This window comes from Schistocerca nitens, chromosome 7, assembly GCF_023898315.1.
Source record: "Schistocerca nitens isolate TAMUIC-IGC-003100 chromosome 7, iqSchNite1.1, whole genome shotgun sequence".
Lineage (NCBI taxonomy): Eukaryota > Metazoa > Arthropoda > Insecta > Orthoptera > Acrididae > Schistocerca > Schistocerca nitens.
Window position 1 is genome coordinate 286,396,651 of NC_064620.1, and position 18,173 is coordinate 286,414,823.

An 18,173-nucleotide genomic window follows, 5' to 3' on the forward strand; every position below is an offset into this window, starting at 1 on the left:
TTACATGCCTGATAAGTTTGCACAATGTGACTAGAAAGCTGCACATATACAGCAGCTCCGCACGTGTACGGAATTTCTGGCTGGCCTTGTTCTCCAGGCAGTGGTAATGCTATAGATTTTCTTACGCAGACGACACTTTATGGATATGTTTTGAAGTTAGCCTGTGTTTGCGTGGGGTGTCCCTAACTAACATACAAATTAGGACCAGAGTGAAACTCTGATGCATATCTCTCATGAAGGTGCCCATCACATATATGTGAGGAAATATGCTGAAATAATGTAGCCTCAGTTCAACCTATCTTGAGCCAGCTAAACTTCTCATAAATTTAATTAAGAGACTGATTATTATTTCCCCTCCAAAATAATGATGGGTAGGAAAGCAGGGAAACTGTGTAGTTCAACACAGAAAATTCTGACCTAGAGTACTACAGTGAGATTTGTTGACTCAAAGACAAGCATGAAATTCAAGTATGATCTGTATGAGAATCTTAAGCGCCATGAGTTATTGACAAATTTATGGACAGAAATAGACGGAGGCACTTGCAAAATCCGATTGGAGTCCTGTCTGACCAAATTGACCAAATTGCTGTGAGGCACTTATATGTGACTGGGGCCGCAATGAGATGCAAATTAATTGTAATCGCAGGTAACATGTTGGTGATCAGACACATTGCCACACCCTATTGCTACTGAAAGGAAAGTGGTGCTAAGTGCATCCACTGTGAAGACAAAGCTACCATGTTTGGGCGTCAAATCTATTGATGGATTCCCTGTTAGCTGGAGCAGTGTATTACCACAAACAGCAGAGTTTGGCATGTAGATGACTGTTGCAATTCACGGCCAGATGTGCTACAATGTAGTTGATGGCATCTGAGGTAGAGGGCTCCAAACTCGACCATGAAACACTATTTGCCTATTCTCCAACAAAGTACAGAAGAGTAAGTAATGTTCGACTCCTGTGATGATCACGACGGTTATCCTTGTGTTTTCTTCATCACCGCTGTGCCAGAGCTTCTGCTCCGTTGCGCTAGTGATCAGCCAGTCACAGACCAGCAACAATTTTTCATCCGATCATGATAGTTAAACGAAAACCACAAATCTCCCACTACAAAATTTTGTCATTATAGTTGCTAGTGACAGCTCTCTGTGCCAGTCTCCATGACGACCATAATCATGAGCAGACAGAAAAGTCAACCTTCCAATCACAGCCTCTGTAAAATGTCTGTGCAGTAAGCTGTTGGGTGTTGGACACCATCGGATTATGCTAATTACATGGTCTATGTGTGATGCCACCATAGCAAACCATAGACTGTGTTTCACTGGCAGGCATCTTAGGAGATGCAACAATTGCCCACACAACACTTGTCCTTACCCTTCTGGAGTATCACTACATGCCGTGGGGTCCTTACCAGACAAGATTGATGGAGGCACCAAAAAAACTCTAGGAAGGGCAGCTCAGTTTGTACTGTCACAAAATAGGGGAGAGAGTATTATAGATATGGTACATGAGTTGGGATGGCAATTATTAGAATAAAAGTGTTTTTTGTTGTGGTGAGACTTTTCACAAAGTTTCACTCACTAACATTCTTTTCTGAATTCGAAAATATTTTGTTGGCTCCCCTATTTAGTGAGAAATGGAAATCATCAAAAAATAAGAGATATCAGAGTTCACACAAAAAGATTTAGGAGCTCATATTTCATGTGTACTTTTCAGGAGTGTAATGGTAGGGAAATATCTGAAAGTGGGTCAATGAACCTCCTGCCAACCACTTAAGTGTGAATTGCAGAGATGTAGATGCATGATTGGTATGGACTAGATGCTGGTGTGAAAGTGTGTAACAAGTTTTACAATAGTGGTTGTCGCTGAATTATGAGTTAGGAGGAAGTAGGGTTTTAAAACAATGTTGCTGAGTTTGTAAGGATCTGCTGACTAGGTAATCTGAATAAATAGGGAAAAAGACCATGTAGACTGGCACTCTAATCAAGGCAGCCCCAAAATGAAATAGTTCCTCACTGCACTCTCTCTTGCTGTATCTTACACTGATGGTAAATACTGTTTGTTTTACTATGAAATTGGTCTCACTTACATCTGTTGTTGAGGTTTGCACTGCTTGGATGAATATTAATTAAATAGTTTATCAGTTAAAAAATGTATGCCAGAATATAGTAGCAAACCTGTAGATTTCATGATGTATAATATGTAGAAAGTTTACTTTGAAGGAACAAGTTTCTTTGCGTGTCTTATCAGAAAAGAAATCTATTACAAAATTTTCATTCCGAACCATTTTCATCCTACATAGAAGGCACATGTGCTAACTTTATCTGCCTAAATGCAGGAAAAATTGTATTGCTACTAAATCATGCTATTTGTCATAACCATGTGAGTTTACAAACAATCACATAATAGTATTGAATAGGAAAACCTTCCAAAGGTTCTGCAAAATTATATTTATTTGGTCACAAACCAGCTTTCATCTTCTTAGACCGTATTCAGGTGACAACTGAATGCCATAAACATAAAAAAAGACATGCGACTTACATAGACATTATTGATTCAGAAGATAGAAAAATGATGACATGTAGAGTGTTTAGATAGGGAATTTTTACATATTCTTAACATGCCGAAATTATTACATTTAACCACAAGAGATGAAAACTGAATATAATTTATAATTTTAATTTAACATTTGTACAACTAAAATATAATTTAACTGAGGGAGAAAAAAAGGAAACTTGAGGCTGATCATTTACTAAGTTGACATTCTGTGTCTTACATTTATTGATTTCCAGTTGGATTGTCTTTCTCCTTCCTTAAGCGAATCTAAAATTTAACAGTCTTCATCATATGAGTAGTTTTCTACTAAAAGGAGTTTGGCAAAGGTTGAATCTTTCATTCTTAATCTCCACCGTCTCTCATGTTCAGATAACCTTATTGTTCAAATGTTCAAATGTGTGTCAAATCTTATGGGACTTAACTGCTAAGGTCATCAGTCCCTAAGCTTACACAGTACTTAACCTAAATTATCCATGGACAAACACACACACCCATGCCCGAGGGAGGACTCGAACGTCCGTCGGGACCAGCCACACAGTCCATGACTGCAACGCCTTACACCGCTCGGATAATCCTGCACGGCTAACCTAATTGTCACAGCCCTGCCTGACTGACCAGCATATATTTTTCCTCTGTACTTGCATGTGATTTTATACACACCCTGTGAGAAAGAGTTGCAGTTTGTCTATTAATAAAATTTTTGGTATGCTGTTGGTGTTAGAGTACAGTATCATAAGGTGTACCTCAAGGCTCCTTTTTGGGGCCAATCCTGTTCTTATTCTACATAAATGACTTGCCCATAAATATAAATACCCCACCAGTTCTATTTGCAGACAATGCTTCTGTTTTAATTGAAGGTTATGATGCTGAATAAATTATGAGCTCCATCATAAGCACACTGGATACTCTAGAAAACTAATTCCAGTTAAATGGGTTGAAACTGAACTGTGCAAAAACCCATATGGTTCATTTCAGAACCAAATATTCAAAATATTTGGAAATTAAAATACAACATAACATTGGAAGAAGATGACATGATCAAATTCCTAGGCCTAAATGTGGACAAGAACTTAAGCTGGAATGCATATTTTGATTCCTATCAGACAAACTAAGCATTTTTCATGGAAAATCTGGGATGGAATGTAACAATATTATGAAAAGGATAGTTGCTATGCATCATGTAGGGAAGATGCTTAGTTGCAGAGAGGCACAACTAAATGAATGTCAGAAAAGTAAGCAGTTTTGCATTTTCAATGCAATGTTGTTATTTATTTCAGGGCTTTCTACTGTTTGAGACTGTGAAGTTTTACATTCTCTTAAGGAAAGCCAGAAGATGAACCTGTTAGGAATACCAACAAAAAACAAACATGTGACATAGAATGCCAGCTTAGTATAATATGATCAAACACAATTTCCTTTTTCTCCCCTCTTCAATTAAATTTTTGTTATCCAAATACTAGATTAAAATTGCTAATTCAATTATACTTTGATGTTGTTAAATGTATCTCCAGATAAAAAACTTTATCTTACCTTTTTCAGTTAAATTTAACAATTTCTATATGACATAAAATGTAACAATGTAAAATCCAGAATGGAATAATGACAATATTATGAAAAGGATAGGATGCTACACACCATATAGTGGAGATTCTGAGTTGCAGACAGGCACAACAGAAAGACTGTTAAACAATTAAACTTTCAACCAAAAGGCCTTCTTCTGAATCATACAGCATTCACATGCACATTCATGCAAACACAACTCACACACACATGACCACTGTCTCTGGTGGCCAGACTGCAAGCATCTGCAAATAATGCGAGAAGCAATCTGGATGGTGGGGGAAAGGAGGAGGCTGGGGCAGGGAGAGGGAGGGATATCAAGGTAGGGGTGGGGGACAATAAAGTGCTGCTTATGGGTGTGGGGGACAATAAAGTGCTGCTTATGGGAGCATACACAGGTGTGGTGGTGAGAGGGTAGGGCAGCTAGGTGTAGTCGGAAAAGATGGTGTTGGTAGGAAGGATGCCAGTGAACTTGCCCCTGGCCTTGCTGCTATTAAACACTACCTTTCCCAACACCTGGCAGATTCCAAACATACAATGTCCTTCCTGGTCACCATGACCAACTATATCCTCACTTACAATTACAAACAAATCTAGCATACGGCAACTGGCACCTCCATGGCACAATCCTATGCTAACCAATTCATGGGCCACCTAGTGGAATCCTTCTTAACCACCCAGAATCCCAATCTGATTGAGATTCATTGGTGACATCTTCGTGATCTGGATCAAGAGTGTGGACACCCTGTTCACATTCATCCAGAACCTCAACGCCTTCACCCCAATCATTTCACCTGGTCCTCCACGACCCAACAAGCCATCTTCCTCAGTGTTTACCCCCATCTCAGAAAGATGGTTACAGCAATACCTCTGTCCATATCAAACCTTCCAACCACCACAATACCTCCAGTTCGACAGCTACCACCCATTCCATACCAAGAAGTCCCTTCCACTCATCCTAGCCACCCATGGCTGTTGCATCTGTAATGACAAGCTGGCCTCTCAAAATATACCAAGTCCCTCATTGAGGCCTTTACAGACCATAATTACCCTCCCAACCTTGTACAAAAAACAGATCTCCCATGCTTTATCTCTCTGGCCACTCACCACCTCCCAAAGTCCCACCATCTGACCAAAGAGGAGCATTCTCCACATGACTCAATACCACTCAGGACTGGAGCAACTGAATCACATTCTCTGCCAGGGTCTTGACTACCTCACACTGTACTCTGAATTGGGGGATGTCCTACACACACCCTTCCCTCCTTTGCTGCAGTGGTATTCCACCACCCATTGAACCTCCACAATATCCTCATCCATTCCTACACAACCCCTGCTCCCAGCCCCTTGCCTCATGGCTAATATCCTCGTAATAGACCTGTCTCGTACATCCTCCCACCACCACCTACTCCAGTCCAGCCACAAACATCAACTATTCCATCAGAGGCAGGGCTACCTGTGAAACCAGTCATGTGATCTACAAGCTAAGTTGCAACCACTGTGTTGCATTCTACATGGGCTTGACCATCAACAAACTGTCTGTCCACACGAATAGTGACCAACAAAATGTGACCAAGAAACAGCTGGAACACACAGTTGCTGAGCATGCTGCTCAACACAGTGTACTTCGTTTCAATGACTACTTCACAGCTTCCTACCAACACCAACTTTTCTGAATTGTGCAGGTGGGAACTCTCCCTGCAAATATATCCTATGTTCCTGTTACCGTCCTTGCCTCAGACTTCATTAGTCATTGTCCATCACTCACCTATTCCCTTCCCTGTTCTCGCTCCATCACTACATAGCTTTCTGTTCCACCAACACTCCCACGATCCCTTTACATCTTTCCTTCTCCACCCCCCACCTCCCCCCCCTCTTCCCACCCCCTCCACCACTCTGCCCCCACTCTCTGTCTTAACTTCTGACTACACCTAACTGTCCTACCCTCTCTCCACCTTATTCCTATATGCTTTCACAAGCAGCGCTTTACCATCCCCCACCCCTACCCTGCTATCCCTCCCCCTCCCAACCCCAACCCCCTCCTCCTTACCTTCACCTTGCAGATTGCTTCTCCCATGATTTCCAATTGCTCGCAGTCTGGCATCAGCAGCCAAAGACAGTGGTCATGTGTGTCTGAGTAGCATTTGTATGAATATGCGCAGGTATGTTGTTTAATTCAGAAGAGGACCTCTTGGATGAAAGTTTACTTGTTTAGCAGTCTTTTTGTTAAGCCTGTCTGTGGTTCAACATTTCCACTGTATGGTGAGTAGCAATCTATCCTTTTCATAATAGTGATATAAAAATGTAAAACTTTCCTACATAAACATACACATAAACACTCTATGTGACATCACTGTTGTGTCTTTTGATTTTCTGTATAAATAATGTAATTTTATCTGTGTTTACAACATTCGGTTGCCACCTGACTATGGCCTAAGTAATCTCAAACCAGTTTGTGACTAAATAAACATAATTTTGCAGAACATTAGGAAGTGTTTCCTATTTAATATTGTCTTCATGTTCTGCCAAGGATTTAACACATCACTTAATACCAAACAATAGTGAGTGCATTGAGAATTATTAATATTTTGTTATATGTTGGCATGACAGAAAATAAGGAGAATAAATTTTGACTTGCATTTTATGGACTGCAGCAAACAGTTCATTCATCACAACAGAATTGTAGTCAGACAAATACCACAGATACTAACTGACTTGAGGACAAAACATAAAGTCACTGTCAATTTCAATTTCAGATTATTTTAATGTGTATTTGTAATCGATGGAACCAATGTAATAGTGACATTTTGCACACAGGTTTTCTCAGCAGTGGAGAAGTTGATGGCAGCATCTCAGGCATCACAAATGAAACTGTTAAGGGCCTTGCTAGATCGTGAGACAGCAGAAGTTATGAGGCGTTTACAAAGTGCACGACGTGATGAGGTGAAAGCTCTTGCTAAAGTTCACCGTGACCGTGATGAAATGGTACGTGTGAAGCGTGAGGTTGATGCAGCAACAGTAGACAGGGGTGTGGCAGAGCGTATGCGTTTGACACAGTTATATGAGCGCAGACGCTGCCGACTGGAGACTGCCCATGAGCAGGTCCGGCAGAAATTTCAAGCTGAAAAGGAAAAGGTATGTCAATTTAAAAAAGAAAAATGTAGTTTGTAAATACAACCATAGCACACATAATTCAAAATACGAAAGGAAAAAACTTAATACTGACACTTTGTAGCAAAAATGTGACATTTGCTTGGTGTACCTAGGGGAGGCAGATATTTATTGGATGCAATAATTGTAAGTACAGTAGTACATGATTATATCTACTGAAAGGTAAGTTAGAACACTGAGTTTAGTGTGATGTGGTACTGAGTATATTCCTTAACCAATGTTTAGGTGTAGCTAAGGTCACTGTGGGAACATCTACCCAGAAGTGCACGAGTAGTAGTGAGATTACTGCTGTAAGAAAAGTGAATTGAAGTCATGGCATGGCTGCCTTTGTACCATGATTGTGATTAGGAGGGTTGCCGAAGTAACACACCATGACCTGACCTGTGAAATGGATCGCTGTGGTGCTGTGTTGCAAAATAGCTTTCCAGGGTTTTTGCCATGTTGATCATCTCCAGTGCATTTATTAAATTTTGAAATCAAGCACAAGAACCATGAATACAGTAGAACCCAGTTAAAAATTGTGGAAATGAGGTTACAATATTGACAATTATCTGACACAATTGTATCACTGTCCGATAAGTAGAAAGAAGAAAATGTGGGGACAGCGCCAAAATCCAGCAGCAGTTCATACACTATTCTGTTTAAAAGAGGCAATAGTCAATGTTTAGTGATAAAAGACAGAGGAGCATGTTGTCCAATACCACAAATTTTAAAGTTTGTCTTGTACTGGTTTATAGATCTGAAGTTTATACTGCATTCAATCTCTTCATCACTGAATACGTTTGAATCTGTATGTCAATAAGCCTATATTTCAGTGATTTAATAGTTAGCTTAGACTGCAGTTTGAATTGTTAACACAGTCATGTCAGTTAATTTAGCATGCACTGCCCTAATAGTGGTTGCTAACTGCTTGTTGCACATCTCAAATTTGCAAAAAATTTCAACATTAAACTTCAGACAGTTGCTGTGCCAGCATGGGACTGATTTTTCAGAGAGTGTCACTGAGATGTTGAAAGAACTTAGCTGGCAGACTCTTGAAAATAGATGGAAACTATCTCAATAAAGTCTACTGACGAAATTTCAAGAGTGGTCTTTAAATGATGACACTAGAAATACAGGGTGTTACAAAAAGGTACAGCCAAACTTTCAGGAAACATTCCTCACACACAAAGAAAGAAAATATGTTATGTGGACATGTGTCCGGAAACACTTACTTTCCATGTTAGAGCTCATTTTATTACTTCTCTTCAAATCACATTAATCATGAAATGGAAACACACAGCAACAGAACGTGCCAGCGTGACTTCAAACACTTTGTTACAGGAAATGTTCAAAATGTCCTCCGTTAGCGAGGATACATGCATCCACCCTCCGTCAAATGGAATCCCTGATGCGCTGATGCAGCCCTGGAGAATGGTGTATTGTATCACACCCGTCCACAATACGAGCACGAAGAGTCTCTACATTTGGTACCAGGGTTGTGTAGACAAGAGCTTTCAAATGCCCCCATAAATGAAAGTCAAGAGGGTTGAGATCAGGAGAGCATGGAGGCCATGGTATTGGTCCGCCTCTACCAATCCATCGGTCACCGAATCTGTTGTTGAGAAGCGTATGAACACTTCGACTGAAATATGCAGGAGCTCCATCGTGCATGAACCACATGTTGTGTCGTACTTGTAAAGGCACATTTTCTAGCAGCACAGGTAGAGTATCCTGTATGAAATCATGATAACGTGCTCCATTGAGTGTAGGTGGAAGAACATGGGGCCCAATCAAGACATCACCAACAATGCCTGTCCAAACGTTCACAGAAAATTTGTGTTGATGACGTGATTGCACAATTGCGTGTGGATTCTCGTCAGCCCACACATGTTGATTGTGAAAATTTACAATTTGATCATGTTGGAATGAAGCCTCATCCGCAAAGAGAACATTTGCCCTGAAATGAGGATTGACACATTGTTGGATGAACCATTCGCAGAAGTGTACCCATGGAGGCCAATCAGCTGCTGATAGCGCCTGCACACGCTGTACATGGTATGGAAACAACTGGTTCTCCCGTAGCACTCTCCATACAGTGACGTGGTCAACGTTACCTTGTACAGCAGCAACTTCTCTGACGCTAACATTATGGTTATCGTCAACTGCATGAAGAATTGCCTTGTCCATTGCAGGTGTCCTAGTCGTTCTAGGTCTTCCCCAGTTGCGAGTCATAGGCTGGAATGTTCCGTGCTCCCTAAGACGCCGATCAATTGCTTCGAACGTCTTCCTGTCGGGACACCTTCGTTCTGGAAATCTGTCTCGATACAAACGTACCACACCACAGCTATTGCCCCGTGCTAATCCATACATCAAATGGGCCAACTCCGCATTTGTAAACATTGCACTGACTGCAAAACCACGTTCGTGGTGAACACTAACTTGTTGATGCTACGTATTGATGTGCTTGATGCTAGTACTGTAGATCAATGAGTCGCATGTCAACACAAGCACCGAAGTCAACATTACCTTCCTTCAATTGGGCCAACTTGCGGTGAATCGTGGAAGTACAATACATACTGACGAAACTAAAATGAAATTAAGCGTTTCTGGACACATGTCCACATAACATCTTTTCTTTATTTGTGTCTGAGGAACGTTTCCTGAAAGTTTGGCCGTACCTTTTTGTAACACCCTGTATACTGCAATCCCCTACGTATTGCTCCCATAGGGACCATGAGGATAAGATTAGATTAATTACAGCACGCACACAGAGGCATCTATACCATCATTTTTCCCATGCTCCATACGTGAATGGAATGAGAAAAGCTCAAATAACTGGTTCAGTTGGCTGTACGCTCTGCCATGTACTTCAAGCGCACAATTCCCCATTGTCAAAATGCACTCTAGGATACTCTGTTTTAATGACAACATCCAATCCTGGTAAAAATTTCTAGAATGAAATTCTTGCCTGTGAAAGACCACACAGTCCAAAGATTAGCACAAAGCTAATGTAATATGGTACTTGTACACAATAAGATTGCCAACGCCCTTGCCGCAGTGATAAAGTGAAATACTGTCAGGCTGGGCTAGCACTTGGATGGGTGACCATGTGGTCTGGTGAGCGCTGTTGACAAGCGGGCTGCACTCAGTCCTTGTGAGGCAAACTGAGGAGCTGCTTTATTGAGAAGTAGCGGCTCCAGTCTTGTAAACTGACATATGGCCAGGAGAGCGGTGTGCTGGCCACATGCCCCTCCATATCCGCATCCAGTGACTCCTGTGGACTGAAGATGACATGGCGGCCAGTTGGTACCGTTGGGCCTTCCAAGGCCTGTTTGGATGGAGTTTAGTTTAGTTTAATTAGTACACATTAAGATTAGTGATTGCAGTGTGTATACTGCTGTGACACCCTGAGAAGTTGTGGTGTCTCCATTGGCCTCCTGATGCTATTGGACTGTTACAAACATTATACAATCACCAAGGAAAAGAATGAACAACCAATGAAATAAAAAAAAAGAAAAATTATAGTTGAATGTCCAGGTGTTAGGAACCATCTTTATAGATACAGAACTAGCCCAGTGCAATTCATCCAGGATTTTGATAAAAGTACACAAGGTGCAATCCAGTGTGACATTTGGCACCACCTGCAATACCTCACTGTAGTAGTAACTTGAAGAGCCCCACTGTCCTTAGCTGTGAAGAGTAGGAGCTGCTATTGCTGATACAGTTGAGTTTGCACCAGGTGGCACAAGGTAGCTTGAAACCTGAATGTTTGATGCTTGGGTGTTTGACTTGCAAGAAGCTTTACTGAGCTGAAGATGGCTACTCCAATTTCCATGCAGCATAGGAATTTAAATCACTGACTAACTGACTCATGGCAATTCTCCAGGCTGGTTGACAATGTTTCAGTGGAATATAGAATGTTCAGGATTATATTGTGGCTGGGGAGGAATTGGTTCTTGTGCATTCTTGTCCATAACAGAGTGAGAGTTTGTTGTTCTCATGTGAGGTGGTGTGATATTGATTAGCACCGGAAACCAGGGAACAGGCATACACAAAGGCATATTGGATATGATTAACATATTTGCAGATGATAAACCAAAAGAATCAGAAGTGGTGATAACCATACACAAGTGAGAGAATCGTTTAATTTATAGCACATAACATTCTGCTGCAAAAGGTACTATCATTGAAATTAAAATTCAGTAAATTTGTATTTTACTTCTGTTGATTTTAAAGGCAACGGCCTTGCCACAGTGGATACACCGGTTCCCGTGAGATCACCGAAGTTAAGCGCTGTCGGGCGTGGCCGGCGCTTGGATGGGTCACCATCCCGCCGCCACGTGCTGTTGCCATTTTTCGGGGTGCACTCAGCCTCGTGATGCCAATTGAGGAGCTACTCGACCGAATAGTAGCGGCTCCGGTCAAAGAAAACCGTCATAACGACCGGGAGAGCGGTGTGCTGACCCCATGCCCCTCCTATCCGCATCCTCACCTGAGGATGATACGGCGGTCGGATGGTCCCGATGGGTCGCTTGCGGCCTGTAGACGGAGTTAGTTTAGTTTTTAGTTAGTTGATTTTAAAAGAATGTTACATATTTCAAAAAGATTGTAGCAGAAAGTTACACAGCAGATACTTAAATTTGATTATTTGGTTGAAAATGGGGTGATGATAATCCCTTTCTTACATTTAAAAAGCCTGGAAGTTCTTGCATCTAGGATCACTTCTATGCAATCCACCAAAGGATGAACACGACAATATAGAAAGATAGGTTACTACTCATTATACAGAGGAAGCACTGAGTTGCAAACAAACACGATGTAAAAGACTACTAAAATACTAAAGCTTACAGACAATGTTCTTCTTGTGCAATAGAGAACACACACACATATACACACAAGGATAACTCAGACAAACATGCCCACTGTCTCAGGGCACTAGAACCTGACTGCGTCTGATGGAGCAGCAATCTGCTAGGATGGGCGGTGAGGGTAATGAAGAAGCATGAAGTAGGGAGGCGATGGATAGGGTTTGGGAGGGGAAAGATATGAGTGCTGCCTGATGGACTGTGCTGAGACTTAATGGAGACAAGATAGAGCTGTAAGGTGCAATATTGATAGTCTAGAGGGGTGGGGAGAGGAGAGAAGTAGAGAAGGGGAAAGGACTTGTAGGCACATTAGTGGGATAAAAGACGTGTGTAGTATAGGAGTTGGAACTGGGAAGGGTACCGGTAGACGGGTGACAAGGACTAATGAAGGTTTGGGCCAGGGGATCATGAGCATGAAGGATATGTTGTAGGGAAAGTTCCCCTCTGTGCAGTTCAGAAAATCTGATGTCGGTAGGAAGAATCCAGATAACACAAGCTGTGAAGCAGTAATTAAAGTGAAGTACATAATGTTGGATGGCATGTTCAGCTACTTGAACACAGTTTGCCAATAGCCATTTATGAGGACAGACAGCTCGTAAGTTGTCTTGGCTGCACAGAAAGCAGACCAGTGGTTGCAGCTGAGTTGGTACATCATGTGGCTGCTTTCACAGGTGGCCCTGCCTTTGATGAGTTAGGAGATGCCTGTGACAGGACTGGAGTAAGTGGTAACAGAATGTGTGGAATGGGTCTTGCATCAAGATCTGTTACTGGCATATGAGCCATGAGGCAATGGCTTGGGAGCAGGAGTGGAGTAAGGACAGATGTTGCATAGGTTCAGTGAGTGGTGGAATAGCATTATGGAAGGTATGAGGAGAATATTCCTCATTTCAGAATATGATAACAGGTATCATCACTACAGATGCAGTGACCACAGGCGACTAGGTTGTATGGATGGGACTCCTTGGTATGGAAGGGGTGGAAGTTGTCAAAGTAGAGACATTGTTGGTGGCTGTTAGGTTTGATGTGGACGGAGGTACTGATGTAGCTGTCCTTGAAGTGGAGGTCAACATCACAAAAGGTTGCTTGTTGGGTTGAGGAGAACCACGTGAAGTGAATGGGGGAGGAGGTGTTGAGGTTCTGGAGTAATATTAGTTGGGTGTCCTCACCTTTGGTCCAGATCATGAAGATGTCATCAGTGATTTTGAACCAGGTGAAGGTTTAAAATTCTGAGTGGTTAGGAAAGATCCCTGTAGATGGCCCATGAATAGGTTGGCATTGGATGGTACCTTGTTGGTTCCCATTGCTGTACCAAGAATTTGTTTGTAATTGATGTCTTCAAAGGAGAAATAATTGTGGGTGGTGATACAGTTGGACATGATGACCAGGAAGGAAGTAGTAGGCTTGGAGTCAGTTGGGCATTTAGAAAGGTATTTTTCAATAGTGCCAAGGCCTTGGGCATTGGGGATATTAGTGCAGAGGGAGTTGGCAGTGATAGTTATGAGCAGGGTGCCAGGTGTAAAGGAACAGGAACTGTGTAAATTGAATTTTCTCATTTTGAGGAGACAGAAGGAGCATGCTATTTTACTTGCTAAAAACTTTCTAAAGCCAAGTTCACAAAGATATTTCTTTTTTAAAGTTTCTTGTGTCTGTATATGTGTGGATGGATATGTGTGTGTGTGCGAGTGTATACCCGTCCTTTTTTCCCCCTAAGGTAAGTCTTTCCGCTCCCGGGATTGGAATGACTCCTTACCCTCTCCCCTAAAACCCACATCCTTTCATCTTTCCCTCTCCTTCCCTCTTTCCTGATGAGGCAACAGTTTGTTGCGAAAGCTTGAATTTTGTGTGTGTGTTTGTGTTTGTTTGTGTGTCTATCGACCTGCCAGCGCTTTCGTTCGGTAAGTCACATCATCTTTGTTTTTAGATATATTTTTCCCACGTGGAATGTTTCCCTCTATTATATTGACAACAGATTAAGGTAAAATACAGATTAAAGTAAAATATTGCATCACAAAATGCAAGGCTGCAGACCAAAAAGAGAGAAATCATGGATCTCAAAAACAGCTAAAAATCAAGAGTCGTTTGCAAAAATAAAATAAAAGGCAATGACAGAATCAAAGGTAAAATGATTCCAAGGCAACCAATGCATAATCCATGTGTAGCCAATAAAAAATGAAGTGGTTGTGGTGGGTTGGTTTTTTAAAGCACTCAGATGTCGCAGTGGTTCATAGATGATGTCAAAAAAAATAAATTTAATTTTTGAGTACATGGAATAGGATGTAGATTATGTTTCTCAGAATTTAAATGATTCCTCAAAGCATTCTTAATTGGAGTCATATGTATGCTCCCCATACTTGTTTCAAAATTTCTACTGGTCTGACCAGTATAATAACCACTGAGACACAACAAAAAAACTGATGGAAAGTGAGCTTTCAGCCAAAAAGGCCTTTTTCAAAAATAGACAACATACACACACACACTCACACAAATGCAACTCTCACACACATGATCACAGTCTCTGGCAGTATAAGCTTATTCAATCCATACCAGCAGGGATTGCTACAGATTTTATATAGGCTAGAGTGGTAACAATTTTGTGACAAGATATATGGAGCATACGTACAAGTCATACAAGCATGCTTTGGGTAATCATTTAAATTCCAAGAAACATAATCTAGACTTGGTATGTTTTACTCATGTACATGATTGTATTTGTACTCTACTGATTGTGAGCACTTCTCATTTTGTGATCTATTGATATAACATGCTCTTATGGTTCTTTTATTTTCTTATGAAAAATAATGTTGTAATATTTGCGAAGAATTGTATATCCCATGTTTATCATTTTTCTCACACAACATATCTGATAATGGTAGTTAACCAACATGCATAATCTAAATCAGAAATAATAAAGTGCAACCAAGACTGAAAAACTTTGTGTATTTGTGGAGGTGGACAGGTTGAAGAGTTTTTTGAGGTGGCATAGTGCAAGCTGCTATTTTTCTTGAAAGGCTAGGGTTTCAGCCTGTGAGATGAGATACAGGCATTTGGGATTGCAGAGCAGGAGAATTTTACGCATGGCGAGGAGGTATTTGTAAGGAAGTTTGGGACTGAGTCATATGGTTTTGCTGAAGTAGGTTGGTGAGGGCTATGGTGTGATGAAATATGAACAAGCAGAGGTTATTATGGAAGGAGAGGCTACAGATGGAGATGGGTAATTTGAAGGTAAGCCATTTATGGGAATTCCATGAGCTGGACAACAATGCAGGAACATTTTTTGAAACTGGATTCTAAATAGGGATAGGGAAACTTTTCTGTACTTGCATAGGTGGAAGGAGCAACTTTCTATGCTGGAGGATAAGAAAAGTACAAAAAATTTGGGAAAAGCATAGAAAGAACAAAACAAATGAAATATGAGAAAGGTGAAACCTGAGTCAGTAGGGCCTATAGGGAAAAATAAAAATGAACTCAAATCGATGTGGAAAAACAGAGAACTCAAAGAGAGACATAGTAAAAATAAGATAATAGTGGGATGGAGGTTGTTAGGCGAATATGTGTGAAGAGAGGGGCAGCAGGTGTAATTAGATTAGATAAGGTCAGTGTCCCCCCCATGAACCATAGACCTTTCCGTTGGTGGGGAGGCTTGCGTGCCTCAGCGATGCAGATAGCCGTACCGTAGGTGCAACCACAGCGGATGGGTATCTGTTGAGAGGCCAGACAAACGTGTGGTTCCTGAAGAGGGTAGCAGCCTTTTCAGTAGTTGCAGGGGCAACAGTCTGGATGATTGACTGATCTGGCCTTGTAACACTAACCAAAACGGTCTTGCTGTGCTGGTACTGCGAACGGCTGAAAGCAAGGGGAATCTTTCAGCCACAATTTTTCCCGAGGGCATGCAGCTTTATTTTATGGTTAAATGATGATGGTGTCCTCTTGGGTAAAATATTCCCCCATTCGGATCTCTGGGCAGGGACTACTCAAGAGGACGTCGTTATCAGGAGAAAGAAAACTGGCGTTCTACGAATCGGAGTGTGGAATGTCAGATCCCTTAATCGGGCAGGTAGGTTAGAAAATTTAAAAAGGGAAATGGGTAGGTTAAAGTCGGATATAGTGGGAATTAGTGAAGTTTGGTGGCAGCAGGAACAAGACTTCTGGTTAGGTGAATATAGGGTTATAAATACAAAATCAAATAGGGGTATTGCAGGAGTAGGTTTAATAATAAATAAAAAAAATAGGAGTGTGGGTAAGCTACTACAAGAAGGGAACATAGTAGGTGAATATGGATTGGGGGGAAGAAATGAAAGAGGAAGCCACCTGGTAGAATTTTGCCCAGAGCATAACTTAATCATAGCTAGCACTTGGTTCAAGAATCATAAAAGAAGATTGTATACATGGAAGAAGCCTGGAGATACTGACAGGTTTCAGATAGATTATATAATGGTAAGACAGAGATTTAGGAACCAGGTTCTAAATTGTAAGACATTTCCAGGGGCAGATGTGGATTCTGACCACAACCTATTGGTTATGAACTGTAGATTAAAACTGAAGAAACTGCAAAAAGGCAGGAATTTAAGGAGCTGGAACCTGGATAAACTGACTAAACCAGAGGTTGTACAGAGTTTCAGAGAGAGCAAAAGGGAACAATTGACAAGAATGGGGGAAGGAAATACAGTAGAAGAAGAATGGGTAGCTTTGAGGGATGAAGTAGTGAAGGCAGCAGAGGATCAAGTTGGTAAAATGACGAGGGGTGGCAGAAGAAATATTGCATGTAATTGATGAAAGAAGAAAATATAAAAATGCAGTAAATGAAGCAGGCAAAAAGGAATACAAACGTCTCAAAAATGAGATTAACAGGAAGTGCAAAATGGCTAAGCAGGGATGGCTAGAGGACAAATGTAAGGATGTAGAGGCTTATCTCACTAGGGGTAAGATAGATACTGCCTACAGGAAAATTAAGGAGACCTTTGGAGAAAAGAGAACCACTTGCATGAATATCAAGGGCTCAGATGGAAACCCAGTTCTAAGCAAAGAAGGGAAAGCAGAAAGGTGGGAGAAGTATATAGAGTGTCTGTAAAAGGGTGATGTACTTCAGGGCAATATTATGGAAATGAAAGAGGATGTAGATGAAGATGATATGGGAGATCTGATACTGCGTTAAGTGTTTGACAGAGCACTGAAAGACCTAAGTCGAAACAAGGCCCCGGGAGTAGAACTACTGACAGCCTTGGGAGAGCTAGTCCTGACAAAACTCTACCATCTGGTAAGCAAAATGTATGAGACAGGCGAAATACCCTCAGACGTCAAGAAGAATATAATAATTCCAATCCCAAAGAAAGCAGGTGTTGACAGTTGTGAAAATTACCAAACTATCAGTTTAATAAGTCACGGCTGCAAAATACTAATGCGAATTCTTTAAGACAAATGGAAAAGCTGGTAGAAGCCGACCTCAGGGAAGATCAGTTTTGATGTTGACTGGAATACTCTCTTTCAAATTCTGAAGGTGGCAGGGGTAAAATACAGGGAGCTAAAGGCTACTTACAATTTGTACAGAAACCAGATGGCAGTTATAAGAGTCGAGGGACATGAAAGGGAAGCAGTGGTTGGGAAGGGAGCGAGACAGGGTTGTAGCCTCTCCCCAATGTTGTTCAATCTGTATGTTGAGCAGGCAGTAAAGGAAACAAAAGAAAATTTCGGAGTAGGTATTAAAATCCATGGAGAAGAAATAAAAACTTTGAGGTTCGCCAATGACATTGTAATTCTGTCAGAGACAGCAAAGGACTTGGAAGAGCAGTTGAACGGAATGGATGGTGTCTTGAAGGGAGGATATAAGATGAACATCAACAAAAGCAAAACGAGGATAATGGAATGTAGTCGAATTAAGTCGCGTGATGCTGAGGGAATTAGATTAGGAAATGAGTCACTTAAAGTAGTAAAGGAGTTTTGCTATTTGGGGAGCAAAGTAACTGATGATGGTTGAAGTAGAGAGGATATAAAATGTAGACTAGCAATGGCAAGGAAAGCGTTTATGAAGAAGAGAAATTTGTTAA

At 41.2% G+C, this 18,173-nt stretch overlaps 1 protein-coding gene across 1 annotated transcript in view; it reads left to right on the forward strand.

Moving 5' to 3' along the window:
* LOC126194771 (1-phosphatidylinositol 4,5-bisphosphate phosphodiesterase classes I and II) overlaps positions 1 to 18,173 on the forward strand; it is a 435,021-nt gene that overhangs the window by 399,024 nt on the left and 17,824 nt on the right. Inside the window, exon 20 of the mRNA XM_049933060.1 lies at positions 6,932 to 7,249. Coding sequence (XP_049789017.1) covers positions 6,932 to 7,249 — 318 coding nt within the window. The remainder of the gene's footprint in view (positions 1 to 6,931; positions 7,250 to 18,173) is intronic.